The following is a 20,536-nucleotide window of genomic DNA, read 5'->3' on the forward strand; positions in this document are numbered from 1 at the left end:
TGTACGGCTAGACCATTTTATTAACATTAGAAAGGGTCTATGAAGGTCAGAAGATTAATGCCCACAGTCTTCACTATTCTAATCCCCCACATGAGTTTCTGAAGCTGAATAGAATCACCAAATAGTAAGCAGAATGAATATGAAAACGCGTCACGGTACTGAAGGGGCTAATGTTGCATCAATGGGGAGATTTAAAATATTGGATTAATTAACGAATGGGGATGAAAGGTAAGTACATTTATACGGGGTCTACCACACACAGGTTTACTGGCTTCTTGCATCTTGCCTTGTCTTCTAATACTCTTATATAATCACAGTATTTATTTTAAAGTTCCTGAACAACAATATTAATGGTTGACGACTGCCAGACCTACGGTGGTATTTCAACATCAACTTACGTATCCCGTTCCCACATGTAGCACCAAAACATCTACCTTTCTACAGTGACATCTAAAAGGAAACATATCCATCTTCACAAACCACACCCAGATACTAAATTATCCACTTGTATAGTTTAAATACCTGCTGACAAACCTACCTGAAGAATTAAATTATCACTTTTCCTTCCCATTTCACGTGTGGAATCCAAGCATCCCAGCTACCAGCCTATCTGGAGAATGCAAATACAAACTTCCTTGTAAATTTCAACCAAACGTCTATTTACATTTCAAGGGCACTTCCATGAATCTTGAGAGTAGAGATACTTTAAGCTTCAGAATCCCGGCAACCCCTTTAACTTGTAGAAAGAGTCTTTTGTAAGTTAAAATTGAATGAAACTACTGACTTTTAAATCGACAATATCACGAGGTACAACATTTAACTCGCTAACTGTATGGGAGCTGATCATGGTAGTGAACTGTATATGAAATGACGTTCAATATACTCACCTAACACTTTATCTAATGGCCTGCCTGCATGCCATTCTCCTCAACACCTGTACATCACCTAAGTAACTGTACACCTGCCAATCTACGTATTATACTTGAGTGATGGTCAGTTTTATTTCTTTTAACGAGAATCAAATAAAGAAGAAATGAAAGAGAAGGCAAGAAAAAAAAACAAGAATTACGAACAGAAGAATCTAAAAAAAAATGCATTAAGAAATGAAACAGCAAAATAAAAAAAAAAAAAAATCAAACAAGAAAAAAAGGGAGGAATAAAGAGAAGAAACGGAGGTAACAAACAGGAAAGAACTACTAAAAGATGAACCAGAAATGCAAATAGAAAACAAAACAGGACATGGAAACAGAAACAGCAGATCTTTTAACATGAATTTTTTGCCAGATTATCTATTAGCCCTGATCGTCTACCTGCCCAACTGTCTGCAGTGGTGTAAAAGGCTGTCCTAGTGTCCCGGCTCACCTTAAAAGAAAGGTTGTACTGCTCGCCACCCCAGATAGCGAGACCCTCATCGTAGCCTCCCAACTCCCAGAAGAAATCTCGGCTGATTGCAAAAAGCCCTCCATTCATGACAGGGTTCCTGGGGCAGGGATGGAAGAGTGGTGGTGATGGACTCAAACACACACACACACACACACACACACACACACACACACACACACACACACACATTATATACATAAGTAAAAATTATTGTACAGTTAAGTAATCAAAACTACACAGCGATATAAGAAAATAAGTGCGTATGTCAAACTTTCAATATAGTGAACTTTGATGGTGATGAACACACACACACACACACACACACACACACACACACACATCTATATGCTTACGGGAAAGGCTCAGGCAGGTTTGCTTGCTCATGGGGGCGCAGATTAAGCCGCTTGTAGAAGAACCGCCAGTCAAACGCTCCGCGGCCGCCGTGGTCCTGGGGCGCGTATGCGAAGGTGGCTTGGTTGATCACGTCGATGAGCGGACACACGACGGTCCGGTGGTTCTTCAGGATAGGATCTACGGACAGTGGCAGGATGATTATTGCTGTTTGCTAGAACCACAACATACACATTTGTGATTATTCAAACTCCACCTGATGGCAACATTCTTCCTATACACATACAGTATCCTCAAGTTTCGCGCTATCTAAGTTTTCGCGATCCTCTAGCTTCGCGCTTATAGTTAAATTCTTATCACCTCGAGTTTCACGTATTATCGCCCTGAGTCTCGCACTGCTTTGACAAATAACAGTCGTACTTATCTACCGCCGGCGTCACGTCTATACCTATAGTAAACACCATTTGAGTCAGAACTGTACTACTCTCTCTCTCTCTCTCTCTCTCTCTCTCTCTCTCTCTCTCTCTCTCTCTCTATTAATTCTGAGCTTTGTTGCCCGAATGAATAAGACTCTACAGTGTTTTCAATAGCCCGAGTTTCACAGTTCTGGAGTTGAGCACTATGGTTTGTAAAATAAAGCTAGCAGGAAACTTGAGCTGGTACTGTACATGACTGTGAGGATTAAATAACACAACCAGACAAGCAGACCAGCTCACCTAGCAGCGGTGGCAGCCAGTTGGTCATCACTTCACAGTGCGAGTCGAGGACCACAATCACGTCGCCCTTCGCTTTCTTGGCACCCTCCTGCCGAGCTACAATCAGCCCCCTACGGTACGGCAGACGCACCACCATCGCCTTGGGCACATACCTCTTCAACCACGTTTCAAGAGGTGACTGTAGAAAGTCTGTGGGTACAGAAGTGATGAGATAATGGTAGGGGACATGAGATATAATTAGTGAAATGTACGCAACAATGGTATGCACAGTCTGAACACACATAGAGGCAAGGAGCAACATGATCACCACCACCGTTATTCTTCTCATCCTTTACAATTCTACAAAAGAACAACGACATGCTACAATCTTTTATCCTCTCATTTCTGTCAGCCTTACATCTATTCCAGGTTACTCCAGCAAACCCAATCTCGTCTCTAGTTCCCTAAAAACATCATTGTGTGAAAGGCCATGGAAAACAGAACTGACTCTCATTGGGAATAACAGACCAAAAACCTTGAAACATGTAGCTACAGATTATGAAGAAACATTGCAAAATATTCAGGTGACATACATTTTATCTTTCGAATCCGTATGAAAATTTAGTGATTATGCGCTTGTATTCATCATATAATTCCAAGTTTAATTACCAGTGAGTGCACATGTGTGGACTCACCCTTCATTGTACTGCCATCGTCCACCAGTATGATCTGCCGCAGGATTTCAGGAGGGGAGCGGTGCATAACAGACACCACAGTCCTGAGCAGCGTGGTCCAGTGCTCCTCGAAGAACGGGATGACGACGCTGACTGTGGGAAGACGCTCCGAGTACTTCTTGAGGGCGCATCTGGTAAGGATAAGGAGGTTACAGTAGTAGTAGTAGTAGTACTAGTGGTAGTAGTAGTAGTATAGTAGAGGGTAAAATAATGTGATCTTTGTTCAGTGTAGGAAAGTATAAACTACACTATCTTTGTTTTGAGAGAGAGAGAGAGAGAGAGAGAGAGAGAGAGAGAGAGAGAGAGAGAGAGAGAGAGAGCGGCCTAGCACGACCCTCTCTCCTTCCTTCAAGCCATGCAGGAAAGTCCATTGTGACGAAATATGAGGAAGTGGCAATCTGCAAGCATCAACCAGGAGCAGAAACGAGCCAATCAACATACTCAAGCTCCCTCCCTATCCCCAACATCCTTCTCCTCCATCTACACCTCCCTCCCCCACGTGCACCCCCTCTCCAGTGGTACCAAGCTGCAGGCCACGTGTTACAGTCACATAACACACACCCAATTTACCGGAGGGCCGAGAAAGAGCTGGTTTTTTTTATTTATATTTTTCATGCGTATCGTTTCCCGGAACAAGGTCACCTAACAAGGATGGGTGAGAGGGAAGGAGAGGACGTAGAAGGCAGGGTTTGGTAAGGTAGGGTAGGGTAGGGTAGGGTAGGGTAGGGTAGGGTAGGGAAGGGAAGGGAAGGAAGGGATGGAGAGAGAGAGAGAGAGAGAGAGAGAGAGAGAGAGAGAGAGAGAGAGAGAAGAATGCTGGGATTGAAAAAGAGGGATGGGTACTGAATATTTGACTGGGTGGAGGAGCCTCTCTTTATCTTCCTCCATGGGCGTCACCACCACTGGCCAGATGAGCATGGGAGCGTGGGAGGGACGGTAGATGCAATGATACGACTGGTGGAATTCTTTTCGTATCTCATTGTGACTACTTTTAGCTGCCAGTAGTAGAGGTTATCAGTTTTCAACAGTAGTTCAACTGATGGTTCACGCAAATGTTCAGTACCAAGAAGTGAAGAATCGGAATGTGTGTGTGTGTGTGTTTCAATGTTTGATCTGCTGCAGTCTCTGACGAGACAGCCAGACGTTACCCTACGGAACGAGCTCAGAGCTCATTATTTCCGATCTTCGGATAGGCCTGAGACCAGGCACACACCACACACCGGGACAACAAGGTCACAACTCCTCGATTTACATCCCGTACTCACTGCTAGGTGAACAGGGGCTACACGTGAAAGGAGACACACCCAAATATCTCCACCACTGAGCTACCGGGCGTGTGTGTGTGTGTGTGTGTGTGGCAATACTAACATGTTTCCGTTTACTGGAGATAACTTTCCTTGATCATTTATCTCTATCAAGTTCGTGAAGTATTATCTAATGCGTCAAATACTTGAGTATGTCTTGAAATTATATGTCGTTTTGTCTATGTTTAGTCAGGTATTTCCCACTTCAGCTTAAGTGAGCACATTCTTTCCACTCATTCCAATCGGCGTTCTCCAAGTATAGATCCCACATATGTGTGCGTGTGGATGGGTGAGTGTGTGTGAAGAATGACTCTCCGAGGCAGAAGATCAACACCTTTCCTCTCATCTACACGTCGAAATCCCATCACCTCAACATCTGTCTAGAACGGATACACCTGTAACATCAAGTACAGGTGTGCAAAAATGCAGGTTGACAAAATGAAGCTGACACGTACACAATTATTTTTTCAACGTCTATACTCCAAAATATTATAATACGATCACTTCAGAAAACACATAAGTGATGGACGGACAGACAGACAGACAGACAGACAGACAGACAGATAGATAGACAGACACAGACAAACGCGCGTGCACACACACACACACACACACACACACACACACACACACACACACACACACACACACACACACACACACACACCCCGCCAGTTAAAAAATAAAACTTTATACGATAAGGTCTCAACTCAACTTGCGGAGAGAGAGAGAGAGAGAGAGAGAGAGAGAGAGAGAGAGAGAGAGAGAGAGAGAGAGAGAGAATTATGAAACGGCACAGATGTTTGAACAAGTGGATGTACACGTATAGGTGACGTGTGTAAGAGAGAGAGAGAGAGAGAGAGAGAGAGAGAGAGAGAGAGAGAGAGAGAGAGAGAGAGAGAGAGAGAGAACGCAGCTTTATACACACGTAGACTAGTGATACAAGTTACTCACATATCAAAATATTAGAGTAAACTTTATGACCATAGATAAACATACCTAAAAAAAGGAAAAAACGAAAAAAAAAATATATAAAAAACTGTCTTTCCATCGTTCCCTTCACAGCGCAGCTCAAAATAACTCCAACTCCTCCTATTCCCCTCCAATAATGCGTCGTAGTGATGCAGCACCAGTGATGAGAGGGCTGCGTCGATGAAAACGAGGAAGGTTCACATATCGACCCCAAAGGAACACCGCCCTAAGCGTCACCTGTGGCTCCTGCACACTTGTTACCGGCGTGTGTGTGTGTGTGTGTGTGAGTGTGCGTGATGGTAATTTTAGCATTTTTTTCGTTTATTCATTAATTTGTGATTTTCTGTGTATTTCAGTCTTTACGAGTGCATTTCAGCGTTCATGAATGTGTGTTTTCTTTTATGTATCCTTTTTATGCGTGTATCTTCATCGTTTATACGTATACTGTTGAAGCATATTCCTCTGGGTATGGTATTTTAAATCATTCATCGGTGTACTCATCTAAATCATGTAAGAAAGGACGAAATGAAGTGAAAAACGACGAAAAGCAATAAAATTTACATGAGGAAAACGGATTACCTAGTTCTAGTATATATTGATTTGTCTTATAAATAAAAAGAAAGAAGAAAACAGGAAACCAAGGTACAAACAACAAGAAACAGCAACATTCACACTGGCAGTCTCCAAACAAACAGTAACCCTTGCTTCCGTCACTTCCCAAGCCATGACGGAACACGTGAACGGAACACACTCATACTTTGGCATAGTAACGGACTGACACGCTGGCCACTCTTATCTCCGAACACGTGGCAACGCTAGGAACAAACACAAGCAATAAAGTCTTCACAATGATTCAACGGGAAGGTGTAGGTAAGCACTTGGATGAAACTTTGTACTGTTTTCCTTGAAGTACATTAAATTGTCCCTTTCTGATTATTTTGGATAAGCTGAATCGGGAATTATTTGGGTTTTCCTCTTCAGAGCGTAGCAACGTTAGTATGACATCGTGGAATATTAACAATGCGTTGCTCTTTCTCGGCAACTTCTAATAGGCTGTAATGAAAGCTATTTGTTTTTGTTTTTTCACTTCAGATTAACATTTTTTTTTATATTTTGATAGCAAGCTCATGTGTAAAGAAAATATATGAAAAAAATTGACTGAAGCGAATGCGCCTTATCCCAGAGAGAGAAAACAAGCAAATTCGACAGCAATAACAAATGTGAATGAATAATTAATAAGAATGTTCAGGTAAGGACGAGATTATCGCTTATATTATCAACATGTTCCTTACACACACACACACACACACCTTAACATAACAGGTACTACAGGTGTTGACAAGGACTGTTTTCATATAAACACATATCTCTTCTTCACTCTTATCAACATTTTCCTTTCCTCGTCCTTCCGTGAGCAGCAAACAGTCAAGACAGACTTCACCCAAGCTGGCAACCTGCTGGCGGCCTGTGGCCCAGCAGCACTCCAAGGTGACTCGTGCACCCCAGCGGCCAAGGTCCCTCCTACAGTCCCTCCAGCAACCTTGAACATCACGCCAGTACTTCAAAGGGCTTTGTTCCATCACAAAGATTTGAACTTGAGAAAAACTGTTGAGGGAGGAATATCGAGGGGAAGGAAGACAGAAAGTGAGATAGAGAGATGTAATCGCAGTAGAATTGAAACGGATGAGAGTTACAAAGGAAGATGCAAAGGAAACAACTGGAGGAGACTAGTACGCGTATGGTGCCAAGCACTGACTGTGAGGAAACGGCGAAAAGAATGATCTCATAAGCGCAATTCTCAGACGCCACAAAGATGATAAGCCGGATTCTTATGGTTGCTTTCCCCTAGATGGGCCAAGAAACTTTGGTAATTTATCACTACCATTCATGATAATCCTAGTAACATCCGGTACAGTCCATTAAAACAATAGAGATAAGACGGTGGAATGTTTCGAGACAGGGGGAGGCGGTTGTTGGCTTTGTTTGACCTTCTACCCGCTTCATCTAGACGGAACTCAAACATAGGAGGTGACTGGATGAAACAACAGCTTGCCTAAGTTTGCTGAGGTGGCAGAGACAGTGTGGATACATAGGTGTGTACATCACATTAGAGCAGGTGTGAGCTGCATGCGTGCCGCCAAATGTTGATAAATCTGAAAGAGAAAGTTACCAAGCAATATCAAATCATGTTGTCAGCATTTTTTTTTTTCTTCCTGCTGGTGTGCGTATGCGTGGGACAGTGAATCTTTTTTAAAAGCTTTCATTTTATCTGTTTTGAATATTTAGCATTTCAGAACTAAACATATATTATGCGGTACTATGAATTTGTGAATATTGTTGAATGTGGCCCTTGCACTGAAATGTTTGCCCATCCCTGCATTTACGGTCAAGGAGAGGAAGGGAGACAGGAAAACGAAGGAAGAACAAACAGTAGCACATTTGTTAGTCTTTGTGTGGCTGTCTGAGGAACTAAAATAGTTTGACATAGTGAGAGAAATAGGAGAAAGAAGAGGAGGAAAAAAAAGGAGGACGAGGAGGAAAAAAGGAATGAAAAAATTGTAGTAGGAAAGGAAGGAGGATTATAATGATACTTTATAATCAAGAAAGCGAATATTTTTTTTATAAATTAATGAGGAGACGGAGGAAGAAAAAAGTGAAGAAAGAGGACAACGAGGAGGAAAGAGAAAAACATAAAAAAAGTAGGAAACAAAAGATAATGATGCTCCATTACTGAAGACGAGAGAAATAGGAAAGTATATGATGAGAAGAAAGTGGACGAGGCATAAGAAGCAAAAGATAACGACGACAAGGAAAAAGAAAATCGAAAACAAAATAAGAAAGAAAGGAGGAACATGTACGTAAAGTGATAACCCAAAATCATTCAATATAAACAACAACACAACAAATAGACACCTACTCGTGACTTTAATTAGATAAGCTACTGAAGAGACGCTATTATAATCTTCCACGGTAACTCGATCTTGCAAAACCAAGTTAGCCAATAACACATCCCCACTTAGCGCCTCTCCATTCTATTGCCAAACGACGGACCACTTACTTGGGATGTCTGATATCAGGCAGTGCTCGACTCAGAGAAATATAATCACTCAGTAGTGCATTGAAGCCATTTGTTTGAAAGAGTTCCTCCCGCTTCTCCTCAAGATCTGGGGGAAGATAGTGTGGAAGGCCTTGTTCTCCTGGTCCTTTCTTAGCCTTATCCAGAGCCTCCTGCGTGTGGTTATGCCAGTCAAACATCTGCAACGATACTCCTTCCTCTAGCTTGGAATCCGGAAATACGTAGCCCATCTGAGGAGACAAATGAGAGAGTGATGTGATTTCAAGGGCAAGTTGAGGCTGGAGGGTGGCGGTCGGGTTGTAAGGCAGTGCTGGAAGGGTAGAGGGACTGGGTGGGGTGGGAGGTTACATACTGGTAGAGTGGGAAAAAGTTGGGCAGTTCAGCTGGAGTGGAGAGGGATGGGGAAGGCATGAGAAGGTGTGACTGTGGAAGAAAGTGGTGGAGAGGGGAGAGGTTGATGGTCACGTGAGGAGAGGGGTGGGGAAAGGTAGGATGAGCAAGAAAAATGGTGAAAAGGAATCCTGCTGCCACAGAAAATCAATGAAGTTTATACAACACCCTCTAAAGTTCCATAAAAAGCGTTGTTTCTCTTAAATGACGCTGAATGGAAATGTAAACACCCAGCTTACGGATATAAATAAAAACAAAACACAAATTCTTCAAATATTCCTCTCCTTAACTCTGCAAGGGAACAATCACAAGAGTGGCCTGCTGGCTGTGATGGCAATGGCGGTGGCAGCTACTTGCAGTGAGACAAGAGAAGATGAACCAACGCACTCAACTTTAAGAGGTTGGTGGGTGGGGGCGGCCATGGCAAAGCAGGGAAGAGGGAGGAGGAAAATGACTGAATGTTCATCTTTGTAATACTAATGAGTTTTCTGTGACCTTCTAAGAATGACAAAGCTAAAGTATCGGCTCCACTCTTACTATTATTTGCAGCTTTGTTATAACCTCAATCAACACTCATGGGAACCAGACTAGTAATATTTGTGTCCTGTGAAAATAGTCATGGTTAGAGGGCAGAGTACTTCAGAACAGAGACCAGAGAAAGGAACGCGTAACCTTGAGTGTGTTGGTTTGGCCTGTGTTAGAGGCTTGGGGGTCACTGCTCAGTCATTAGGTATTCTGCAACCAACATGTCTTTGGCTTGCACCATTGTTATCTATATCCATTACCATTACTGCACTTTGAGCCTTTCACTGGCACGATTGGATGGTTACGTTTGATTTAAAAAGGAGATAGGAGGGAATTGGTTCTCTGCTAAACTGGTAGGTGAATGGAATAGACTCGTCAGGTTACTGTCAAGTCATTAAGGAGCTTTTAGAATGATTATATGACTTTATGGGGGAGAATGACTGGGGAAATACTAGATAGGTGCAGTGTGTTTCATGAAGGGACTGCCACGTGTAAAACCAGACAACTTCTTCCATATTTCCTTGTTTTTCTTTACGATTTCAACAAACTATTTAGGCTTCACTGGAACGCAACTCATTTCTGGAATATTTTGTGTTTGTAGTGGGTGTAGTGAAAGTGATCAAGCATTTCAAAGGAAGGTTTCATGATCCTAGTAGTAGTTTAATGCATTTTACAATTATAAAAAAAAAAAAAAAAAATCATGAGGGCTCGACTTAAGATTTCAGTGGTCTTTGAAATTACAACACATGAGAACGCTTAGCTGTTTCGAGATATTACCTATGACCTCTTTAATTAAATGGATATGTAGCCTAGAAAACATGGAAACACACACTCTCTCTCTCTCTCTCTCTCTCTCTCTCTCTCTCTCTCTCTCTCTCTCTCTCTCTCTCTCTCTCCGTGTCAGTACAAACAATTATTCACAGTCCTCTGAATCTTAATGAGGGACGAACAAAGCACTATGAATAAATTAAAACGGTTCTAACTTGTAATTCTTTCCTTGACGGGTAAAAGGGAGCTAACATGTCACTGTCTGAGCCTTGTTCCTCCATAGTGTTCCCTTGTGAGTGTTCCGTGAGGTTAGTTCATATTAATAATGCACCAAATCATATCGACTGACACTACACTGACACGAGAGAGAGAGAGAGAGAGAGAGAGAGAGAGAGAGAGAGAGAGAGAGAGAACCGACCACAAACAAATTCAGTGGTTGATGAAAAATGCGACATGAAGAGAGAGAGAGAGAGAGAGAGAGAGAGAGAGAGAGAGAGAGAGAGAGAGAGAGAGATTGATTCAACGTTTCTTAATAATTCCAACTGCAGTACACACACACACACACACACACACACACACACACACACACACCGCTTCTGTATGGTTCCTATTTTTACTTCATCGTCATGCATATTTCGTGATGTATCTTTTTTTTTCCCCCTAGAGGATATGAATGGAGAAAGAATGGAAGGATGAGAGGGAGAGAGTGAGGGGGGAGAGGAAGAGGGAGAAGGAGATGGGAGTGATGGGGAGAGGAAGAGGGAGGAGAGGGAGAGGAGGGAGGGGGAAGTTATAAACAGGGGAGGGAGAAATTATGTTTGGTTGATTACACGACACACCAGCAGGTTAAGAGAGAGAGAGAGAGAGAGAGAGAGAGAGAGAGAGAGAGAGAGAGAGAGAGAGAATATAATAATAGGGATTGGCTCCTGCTGATATTACTACTACTACTACTACTATATTGCTTCTACTTTACCATCACCACCACCACCACCATCGCAACGACAATATTATCACTATCAATGTTGTTATTACACACTTCCTCTACTACTACTACTACTACTAATACCACCACCACCATTACCCTCACTCTCACCACCACTAGCACTGGAGCCCAAAGCATGAAAAATAAAACACGTTCGTCCAGCGTATTGATAAACAAGACCACATGCAACACATAGGTAAGGAAAAATACATATTAACAATGATCAAGCGAATTTTACAACCTAGTGAATGAAGGACGAGGGAAGCAAGGTTCAAGGTAATGATGAGGCAAAGGAGGAGGGTATAGGGTGGGGGAAGAAGAGGAGAGGGAAGGGAGGGAAGTGATGGGAGAGAGAAAGTCGAGGAACCAACATCACCATGGAAACAATGAAGACAACCAACTCCCTCCGTGTTTACCGAAGGAGGAGGAGGAGGAGGAGAAAGAGGAGTGAGGAGTAATGAGTCAACGTTTCATGTTGTCCTCTCTATTCTTCCTCCTCCTCATCCACCTACTCTTCTTACTTTTTTCCCCCGTTTTAGTAATGTACCTCGCCTCCCCACAAAGCTATAACAGAAAACGCTAATCAAGCCTTTTACACACGCTCCTCTAATCCATCCTCGCCTATAGCTGGCCTCCTCTCTCTCTCTCTCTCTCTCTCTCTCTCTCTCTCTCTCTCTCCCTCGGATTCTAATGTTAGTTAAATTAGTCTCATCAGTTCATCTATTGTTATCTTTCTCTTTATCTCACTTCATTTACTCGCATCCTATCTCTCTCTCTCTCTCTCTCTTATCATTCACTCAACTTGAGAGAGAGAGAGAGAGAGAGAGAGAGAGAGAGAGAGAGAGAGAGAGAGAGAGAGAGAGAGAGAGAGAGAGAGAGTCTTATCTTCTCCCACAAGGAAAAATCACCCTGATAACACTATTTTTTTTTTTTTTTACTTTTCACCCTACAGCGTCCTCAACCCAAACTGTTACACAGGGAAGCACTAATACATTAATCAACCTACCTGGCTATTACCAAAATCCTCGCGGTTCATTAATGGTTCATTTACATTATTACCATTATTACCGCGCGATCTCAACTTCAGATTCCCAACCAACTTCTTATGAGCTTCCCTCCAGTCATCGTTACGTCCAGCTTTATAAAGACAAAAGACGAATAAACCCAGGAGTGCTATAGCGTATATGTTGCGAAAAACGCCACGCCTTCTCCATAGTGGCATGGTGAAGCACCAGGCGAGACAAATGTGTACACCACACCACTACTTCCTGAGAACTGACACCGCACTCGGCGCCTCGGCGGGTCGGCGGCAGGGACCAGTGGAAGTAGAGTGGCAAGAGAGGAAGAAAACGCTTTCTTTTCGGGGGTGGCTTAAATACTTCCACATAAACTGTCCTTTTATTTTCTTCTTAACGTTTATCATATGGATAATTCAAAGTTATGTCTTTTGTTTTTCTTTATTATGTATCTTAGTCAAAATATTTACTATTCTATACAACCAGTATTGGTTTTAGCCCTTTATCACATTTATAGTAAGGCTAATAAACATCTTATAGGTAATGCGTGCTTTGTGAATCCCCAAATATAAAAGATATAGACAATACATCCTCTGTAAATCACCACCACTTGAAGAATAGAAAAATGGGCAACAGTAAGCAGGTCCTTGTTCAACATCAGTCTTTGATAAAATACGTATAGAGTATGGCAGAGAACATTGACCCTCACACCATCACCAGTGTCACGAGTTCCAGACTTACATAGTGACACATGAGACTGATCCCCAGCCCATCACATCTGTTGGTAAAGCATGGATAGAGCAGGAATACAGAATGTGATGTATGGCAGAAGACACCAACTCTCATACCAGTCACTGTTAATTGTCGAGTCAAATTCCATGTTTACAAAAATGGCATAAAAATAAGTAATTTAGACTTAATATTAAAAAGACACTACAACACTGCCAGCCAGGAGTAAAATTTCAATATACATAATATTAATAGTTAAGTAAGAGTTTAATGATCTTTTCTCTGAATTTTTTCCCCAGTGATTACATATAACAGAGACTAATTTCTACATCATAATCTTTTAATAATTCTACAACCTGAAATAACAAAATTAATATTCCCTCTTTTTATGTCTATGTAAACGTATATTTTTACAAGACTTTCAATGTTAACAAAATGAAAACTAATGTGGTAAAGAAATGAGCAAAAAAAAGGCAAATCATGATATTTATGATATGAGAGAGACATCAGCCTTCATTCCAACACTATGAACAATCTTCAGCAAGCAATAACTAAACCCAGTGTAGTGTAAAATGGTCATTTGGTATGGTAAACAGCCAGTCCTCCACTGTTGCTATGCCTAAATCACCATTTTACGCTGTGTTGAGTATAGCAAGCTAATAATTCTCATTTCTCACCTTTTTTTTTTTATCTCCTGGCAGTAATGGACTCAATCTTTGTTCTGAGAATTGCATACCAGTCCTCTCCCTTCTTCATTTCCATGGAACGTGTTGGGAGGGACTTGAGGCGGGTAAGAAGTTCTGTCACTGGAGCCACCCCAGCTTTCTTCAGTGCCTCTGGGAACTTGGCAGGCGAGGCAGTGGCAATGTAAGCACGGGGCACGTGTTCTCCACCCATTTTTCTGGTAATGAATTAATGTACTTCCATAATGTTTCAAGCCTGACACAATAATTTGATAATGATATCCTACAAATGCAAATATGGAAAGTACAAAACTAGGAAAATTCAAGTCCTGTGTACTCAAACTGTCTGGATAAATAGGTTTATGTAAGAAAGTGCATGAATTCATGCCCACACACATTTTTTTTTTTTTTTTATGTTATGGCCTATAACACCTGTAGGCATACTTGAAGAGTATATGTGGGAAGCACTATTAAGCTCCTGCTCATTAATGGTGCAGGCAATTTTATCTATAATGGTACTGTACCCATATCAGGGCCCATATCCCCACCCAAGCACATCTTTGGTGTAACCACCTAGAACCTGGGTATTATGGTGACATGTAGATAACTATAAACCACTCGATAAATGGCATAGCTTCAAAGCAGTATGTGGTGGGATTCAAACCTACGTGTGGACGTCTGCCCGATCCCATGCTCACCACCTTATCTGCTACACCACCGCCTCCCTACACACACACACACACACACACACACACACACACATAGACACACACACACTCTCACATACCTGTAGTGGTAAGCTGCACCCACAGCAGTGTGAGGACACAATATATAGCCATGATCGTGATAAACCTTGTGCAAGGTATTAGTTATCTCATTATCATCCACAGTGAAGGTTCCTGTGATAAAGAAAAAAAAAAAAAACATGTGAACAGCTTGGAATACTAAAGAAATGTAATAGGACTGAAACCTCCCCATATATTAAGATGCAATTCATAGGAAAGCCTATGTAGTCTTTTATCATGGAATGATAAAAGACTACATGAATGTTAAAAAAAAAATTTTCTCAGTAGAACTTTAATGAATCAGTCAATTTTGTACCACTCACCTGTGACAGCTGTATTTATGGCCTTCATGATATCCTGAGGGATTTGTACTCTCCCACTGCTCTCAAAATCCTCCATCAACTGTTTAGGAAAAATGAAAAACTCTTTACAGCATGACTCATATGTATAACATGTATAGCATATTTACTCATGATGCTTTACTCTTGTTTCATTAACTGACAAAGTAATCCTGCTACCTGAGAATATATAAACATGATAATACTATCACTGAATGATGCTCTCCTTCACTGACTAATCTACATATTCACACCTTGTCATGAAAGAAAATGTCAATACCATTAACTAATCATAAGATAATGGACTATTCCTGTTTGGTTGCTCAGTACCTTATAAATTAGAATTCATGATGCAAATACATTCCTTTGCCACGCCTTCCAAAACAAGACGGATATATATAGAATAATCAGGTTTTGGCAGCACAACACTCTTAACTTACCTTCTTGACCCTGTTGGTGTCTCCGTCAGCATACAGGTACATCAACCGCTCCACATTGTATGGGATCTGAGGAACAGTCAACAAGAAACAAAACATACTATTAGAGAACCTCAGAGACTAAATCTTTCTTGTCAAACTATACAAAATCTTGTTAAAACAAAGTAAAAAAAACACTGGCCTCATGAATTTGAACCAAATAAACAAATAAGATATGAAGTCATATTAAAAACATAACCAATGAAAGAAAGGAGGAAAGATTGGAATTGCTTCACTAATAATCACAATCATTATTTTCATCACTATCATGAGCAGCACCAGTAGTGATATAAACACAAAACAAGTCCAGTTGTAAAAAATTCAGGTTGCAGTTAATCAATACCAATACATAACAACATCATGCTGATAACAGTGATCAAAATATCTATTACTTGAACATACAGTTTTTGATTATAAATAATTCTACAAGTTGTCTTATCATCTTAACATTTTGGCACATTATCTAAATAAACTCCGTTACCCAACAAATATACATAATGATGCAATCAATTGCCATGCACACAATGCCTTTTCGCCACACGTTATGCGCAAACAGCAGACAACTGACATGAAAATCTGGCATTGCTCTAATCTCCTCAGGACATAGTAAAAGCAAATCTGAAATCAACACCAAATGTAAATAGCAAATATGAAGAAAAAAAAAAGCAGTCCAATGCATGTCAGTAGCTACTCAGACAGGGTCAAGCATACCACACTACATGCTTGCTCCACCAGCCTCGTTCACCTGTATATCCATGGCAGGAGCCAAAGATGTGACTACACTGCCCTGCACAGAAAAGTCTCCTCCATTTAATGTTCTAGCAACAATGTTATTAGTGTTCACCCCAGCCACTAGTGTTATAGGAAGACCCATTCTCTGAGCAAGGCATCCAGCTGTAAATAAATGAATTATTGCATGTGAAGAGGTTAAGGTGAAAATACGAGTTGCAGAATTTCAATAGCTTAAAATGGAAAACAGAAATAAAGGATCGTACATAACTTATAAGTAGAAACAATCACCATTATTCATATTAATTATCTTTTTATATTCTATTATAAAGAAGTTGATGTGAAAATATGAGATCATAATAAAAATCAAAAGTAATGCATCAGAACATATACATTCTTTATATCCATTATTTTTCCTTATATCTTATATCTTTGTACCAATGGTTAGTCAAGACATGCAAGAAGAACAAGAATAAAAAATGTAGAAAAAAAAGTAGAAAAGGAGTTTCAAATCCCTTCACTTTATCTCTTTATATCTCCTTTTATGATATTCAAAGAATACAGCAATAGTGTTCTTCCAACCCAGCCAGATAATGTACACCCAGACAGTCAACTCTCACATCACTACAGGAGGCTCTCTCCCCAAAAAGGGTGAAACCAGAAGTGGACTACAATTTTCAGAACATTCTCTTAACCACTTGACCCCTGGTGGAGGAAAGAAAATATTCCTGCCTTCTATTTACAGGAATCAATCACACAGCTTGGACTGTGTGACTAACTTACACAAAAATCTGAGATACCTAGTACAAGACTGTTAAGTTCGCTCCTGTACCTGTAATGTTGCCACAAGCCCCTGTTGGGATCACCACCTCCACTGGAGAGCCCACTTTCTCACAGAGTTGGAAATACAAATAGAAGTAATGAGCAATCTGGACCATAATGCGCCCCCAGTTGATAGAGTTAACGGAAATAAGACCATGTGACTTCACCAGCTGACTGTCGCCAAAGCATTGCTTGATGGGGTGGTCCAAGTCATCTGACGTGCCATCAACTGGAGATGTTGATAATGAAAACATAAGCACATCATGCCTTAATATGATTTACAGTGTAGATCTTTAATATATGTAAATCAACATAGCCTTAGTTATGCACAGATTGTAAATTGTTTACTTTCATAATGTAGAAAACAAATATGCAGAACATGGTTTTTTTTTACAGCTAACACTTGTACTTACAAAAAAGCAAGACAGTGACAGGGTAAGATGCATGAAAAGCAATGAAAAGTAAGGCACAAAGAAAAGAAAGAGAGTTAAGATACATGAAACAGAGGAAAGGAAGATAGAGTGTGAGATGGATAACATGAAAACAGCCATAAGCACTGTAATATCAAATAAATTTTCTATATCCATTTTAAAATCTAAATAAACACTCAGATTAGTCATCTATGAGCTGAAAGGCTGCTAACTCACCACGGTAGACATGCACATTGTCTTCCAGTACAGTGGTCATCTGAAGTTCCTGGATGAGTGTGCAACGACCCTTAGGCAGCAACACCACAATGTCCATGTTTGCCCGGCCACGCACTCCCTCAATGGCTGCACTGCCAGTGTCTCCTGAAGTGCCTGGGTGGAGATAAGTGGACATGAAGTATTGAGTCTTGGCTACTTTATACAATGACATGGGAATTTACATAATGACATATATGATCAAGACTGTGATCAAATGACATAGCTACACCAAAATCACAACTGTTGCACTAAATGTAAAGGACTGAGCAGATTATAAATGATGAAGTCATGTTGGATATAGAAGTAAATGCCTCAATCATTGGCCTTGAGTGTTGTTTCAATAAAACTTAAGAAGTCTTATGAAAACACAGGTAATATGCTGCATTTGAAACCTTTAGGAGTGGAATTCCTAACTATCTTTTAAAATGTGAGTGAATTATGGCATCATTTGGTACAGCCCCCATCCACTTCTATGTTCATCAGTCAGCACTGCCAGAGCATGGACAGCCTGTTATGAATTACCTTGTCTGATTATCTGTGACACACTTCAGTCAGTTTAAGTAAGAATATGATGGAGAGATTGGCAAAATTTATTCCAGATACAAATCGACTTGGGGGGTTCACTGCAAGTGATAAAAAAATGGGCAATGTAAGTGATGAACATGGAAATTGAGTGACTGCACATCAACTTAACAAACTGAAACTTAAGACAATGCAGTGACAAGGGACTTCCTACCAACGAGAACAGTGACATGGTGACCAGATCTTGTGAGGAAGTAATTGAGCAAAGCACACACCACCTCCAGCCCCAGGTCTTTGAAGGCAAGTGTGGTACCATGGAACAGCTCCACTATGTTCAGTCCACCCTTCAGTTTCTCAATCCTCACTACCTCTGGGATTCTAAACCTACACAGACTGTTCTTGATGAGCCCTGTGGTGTGAGAAAGAACAATAAATATTAAAAATGTAGCTATCAAATATGGGTTACTTTGGTAGTTAAAATATAACTATAAAATATATCTTTATATAGATATACCTTTCAGGCTCAGTTACCTTTTAAAGGAAGGTAGACAATGTCAAATCTTAGAGAATATTACAGACTTTAATAAAATTCTGTATACCTTTGCTCTACTTCTTTCAACTTACCCTAACAATCATGTGTAGTCTTGTAACTATCAAATACAATCTTTTTATGACCAAACAGTTGAAGGTTTTCTTAAGAAAATGGTAAATGAAATAAAAATTTCTATTGCAGGATCATAAAACACTTCCTCAGTAATGTGATACCCTGTCTTTAAGCATCATGGAAACACTGAGAAACTGATCTAAAGACAGGATTAATTGGTCATGACAGGCTTTCACCAGGAATCAAAGCTCTGTCAGGACACACATAAATATAAGTCCGACATCTATCCATATATATATATATATATATATATATATATATATATATATATATATATATATATATATATATATATATATATATATATATATATATATATATATATATATATATATATATATATATATATATATATATATAACTTGAAAAAACAGGGCGTCTATAGCGTACACGGTACGCTATATATATATATATATATATATATATATATATATATATATATATATATATATATATATATATATATATATATATATGTGTGTGTGTGTGTGTGTGTGTGTGTGTGTGTGTGTGTGTGTCCTGAAAGGGGTTTGATTCCTGGTGAAAGCCTCTCATGACCAATAATTATTAATCCTGCCTCCGTACAAGATTTACGTACGAAGCTCTGCACGGGCGATACGAAGCTTCGCACTGGTACCACAAAGCTTCGCACTGGTATTCTCATGAAGGACCAAATTTACTTCAATCAATCTTGACGGTTTTTGTAAGTTGGTCGAATTCTAGCTGAATTACTAAATGCTCAGAATATAAAGATTTACTTGAAAATAAATAAAGACCGAGTATATGAAGAAAGTGGTTTACCAAAATACTGCGCTCCTCACCTTGTAGTTCTCCATCGGAAATTTCTGCCTCATCTATGAACCTTCGAGCAACTTCACATACAAGCTCGTTGTAGGAATAGCCAGAGAGACCTTGCAATTCCTCCTGCCGTAACACAGGAACCTCCTCAGGCATATACAGGCCCAGATCCTTTGCATAGCCTGAGGACAAAATTAGATCTCGGACCATAAAATTGTTTAGCAAATTGCTGCTCTTATCTGCAGTAGCTGAGTCTATAGTCAAGTACTTTAAGTATTCCTTATTTGTGTTTTAATATGCTAATAGAGATAATCATATTATAAATACTGGTTCATAAAGTCACACTCACTGCTATAAAAACCAAGCAAAATTGTACAGAGAATGACAATGGTCTGGTGCGTGGTGGTCTACTGCTCAGGTGATCCATGAGTGGTAACAGACGGTCAGCAGCCATTATTACATGGCGTGCTAACGGCCAATGCAGCCCAACATATCGTACAAAAATAATCTGTTTAACTAACTAGCTTCAACAATTGCTACATAAGTCAACTGTGACTATGAGTGCATCTGAAATGCAACCAAATGATGTAACCTCCTAGCCAGCCATCCCGTTATCCTCTCAATGTGGAATGAGGGCAAAACAAGCATGATAAATATTTCTAGTGGCTTTATAATACAGCCGCATCTTATACTGTATCCTCCTACATGACACGTCATGTAGGAGGATAGGTGACCTAACTTGCCATAAACAAAGAAATTGCGGGAAATTAGAGACATGGCAAGTGTATTTGTTTAATCACAGACTTAATCAATGATTGACAGCACTGAGTATGACCACACAGACCCATCAAATATTAAGATACACATTCGTCATGCATCATTAGGTCTACGCACTGGAGCAGTCGGTCAGGGACGGTCGAAGGGCGGCGCAAGATAAAATCTTATCAATCGAGGCTCCTTATGTAATCCACTGGTGCCAAGAGTAAATCTCACTAATGGTTGCTACTTATGTAATATACTGTTGCAATTGAGTTGGGGAATCAGTGGGAAAGCTGGGCCGATATTTATATAGTACTAAGTACATTAATTTCTGTAAGTACCGACCAAG

At 40.3% G+C, this 20,536-nt stretch overlaps 1 protein-coding gene across 1 annotated transcript in view; it reads right to left on the minus strand.

Moving 5' to 3' along the window:
* Nucleotides 1-20,536, minus strand: part of LOC123515395 (N-acetylgalactosaminyltransferase 6-like) — a 28,948-nt gene that overhangs the window by 7,990 nt on the left and 422 nt on the right. Inside the window, exons 2-15 of the mRNA XM_045273925.1 lie at nt 19,452-19,610; nt 18,181-18,375; nt 17,406-17,558; nt 16,769-16,987; nt 15,953-16,101; nt 15,172-15,237; nt 14,717-14,795; nt 14,376-14,507; nt 12,780-12,805; nt 8,498-8,745; nt 3,125-3,294; nt 2,451-2,639; nt 1,737-1,914; nt 1,363-1,480 (exon numbers count right to left, since the gene is read on the minus strand). Coding sequence (XP_045129860.1) covers nt 1,363-1,480; nt 1,737-1,914; nt 2,451-2,639; nt 3,125-3,294; nt 8,498-8,745; nt 12,780-12,805; nt 14,376-14,507; nt 14,717-14,795; nt 15,172-15,237; nt 15,953-16,101; nt 16,769-16,987; nt 17,406-17,558; nt 18,181-18,375; nt 19,452-19,610 — 2,081 coding nt within the window. The remainder of the gene's footprint in view (nt 1-1,362; nt 1,481-1,736; nt 1,915-2,450; nt 2,640-3,124; nt 3,295-8,497; nt 8,746-12,779; nt 12,806-14,375; nt 14,508-14,716; nt 14,796-15,171; nt 15,238-15,952; nt 16,102-16,768; nt 16,988-17,405; nt 17,559-18,180; nt 18,376-19,451; nt 19,611-20,536) is intronic.

The sequence above is a fragment of the Portunus trituberculatus genome, chromosome 39, assembly GCF_017591435.1.
Source record: "Portunus trituberculatus isolate SZX2019 chromosome 39, ASM1759143v1, whole genome shotgun sequence".
In the NCBI taxonomy this organism is placed as follows: Eukaryota; Metazoa; Arthropoda; class Malacostraca; order Decapoda; family Portunidae; genus Portunus; species Portunus trituberculatus.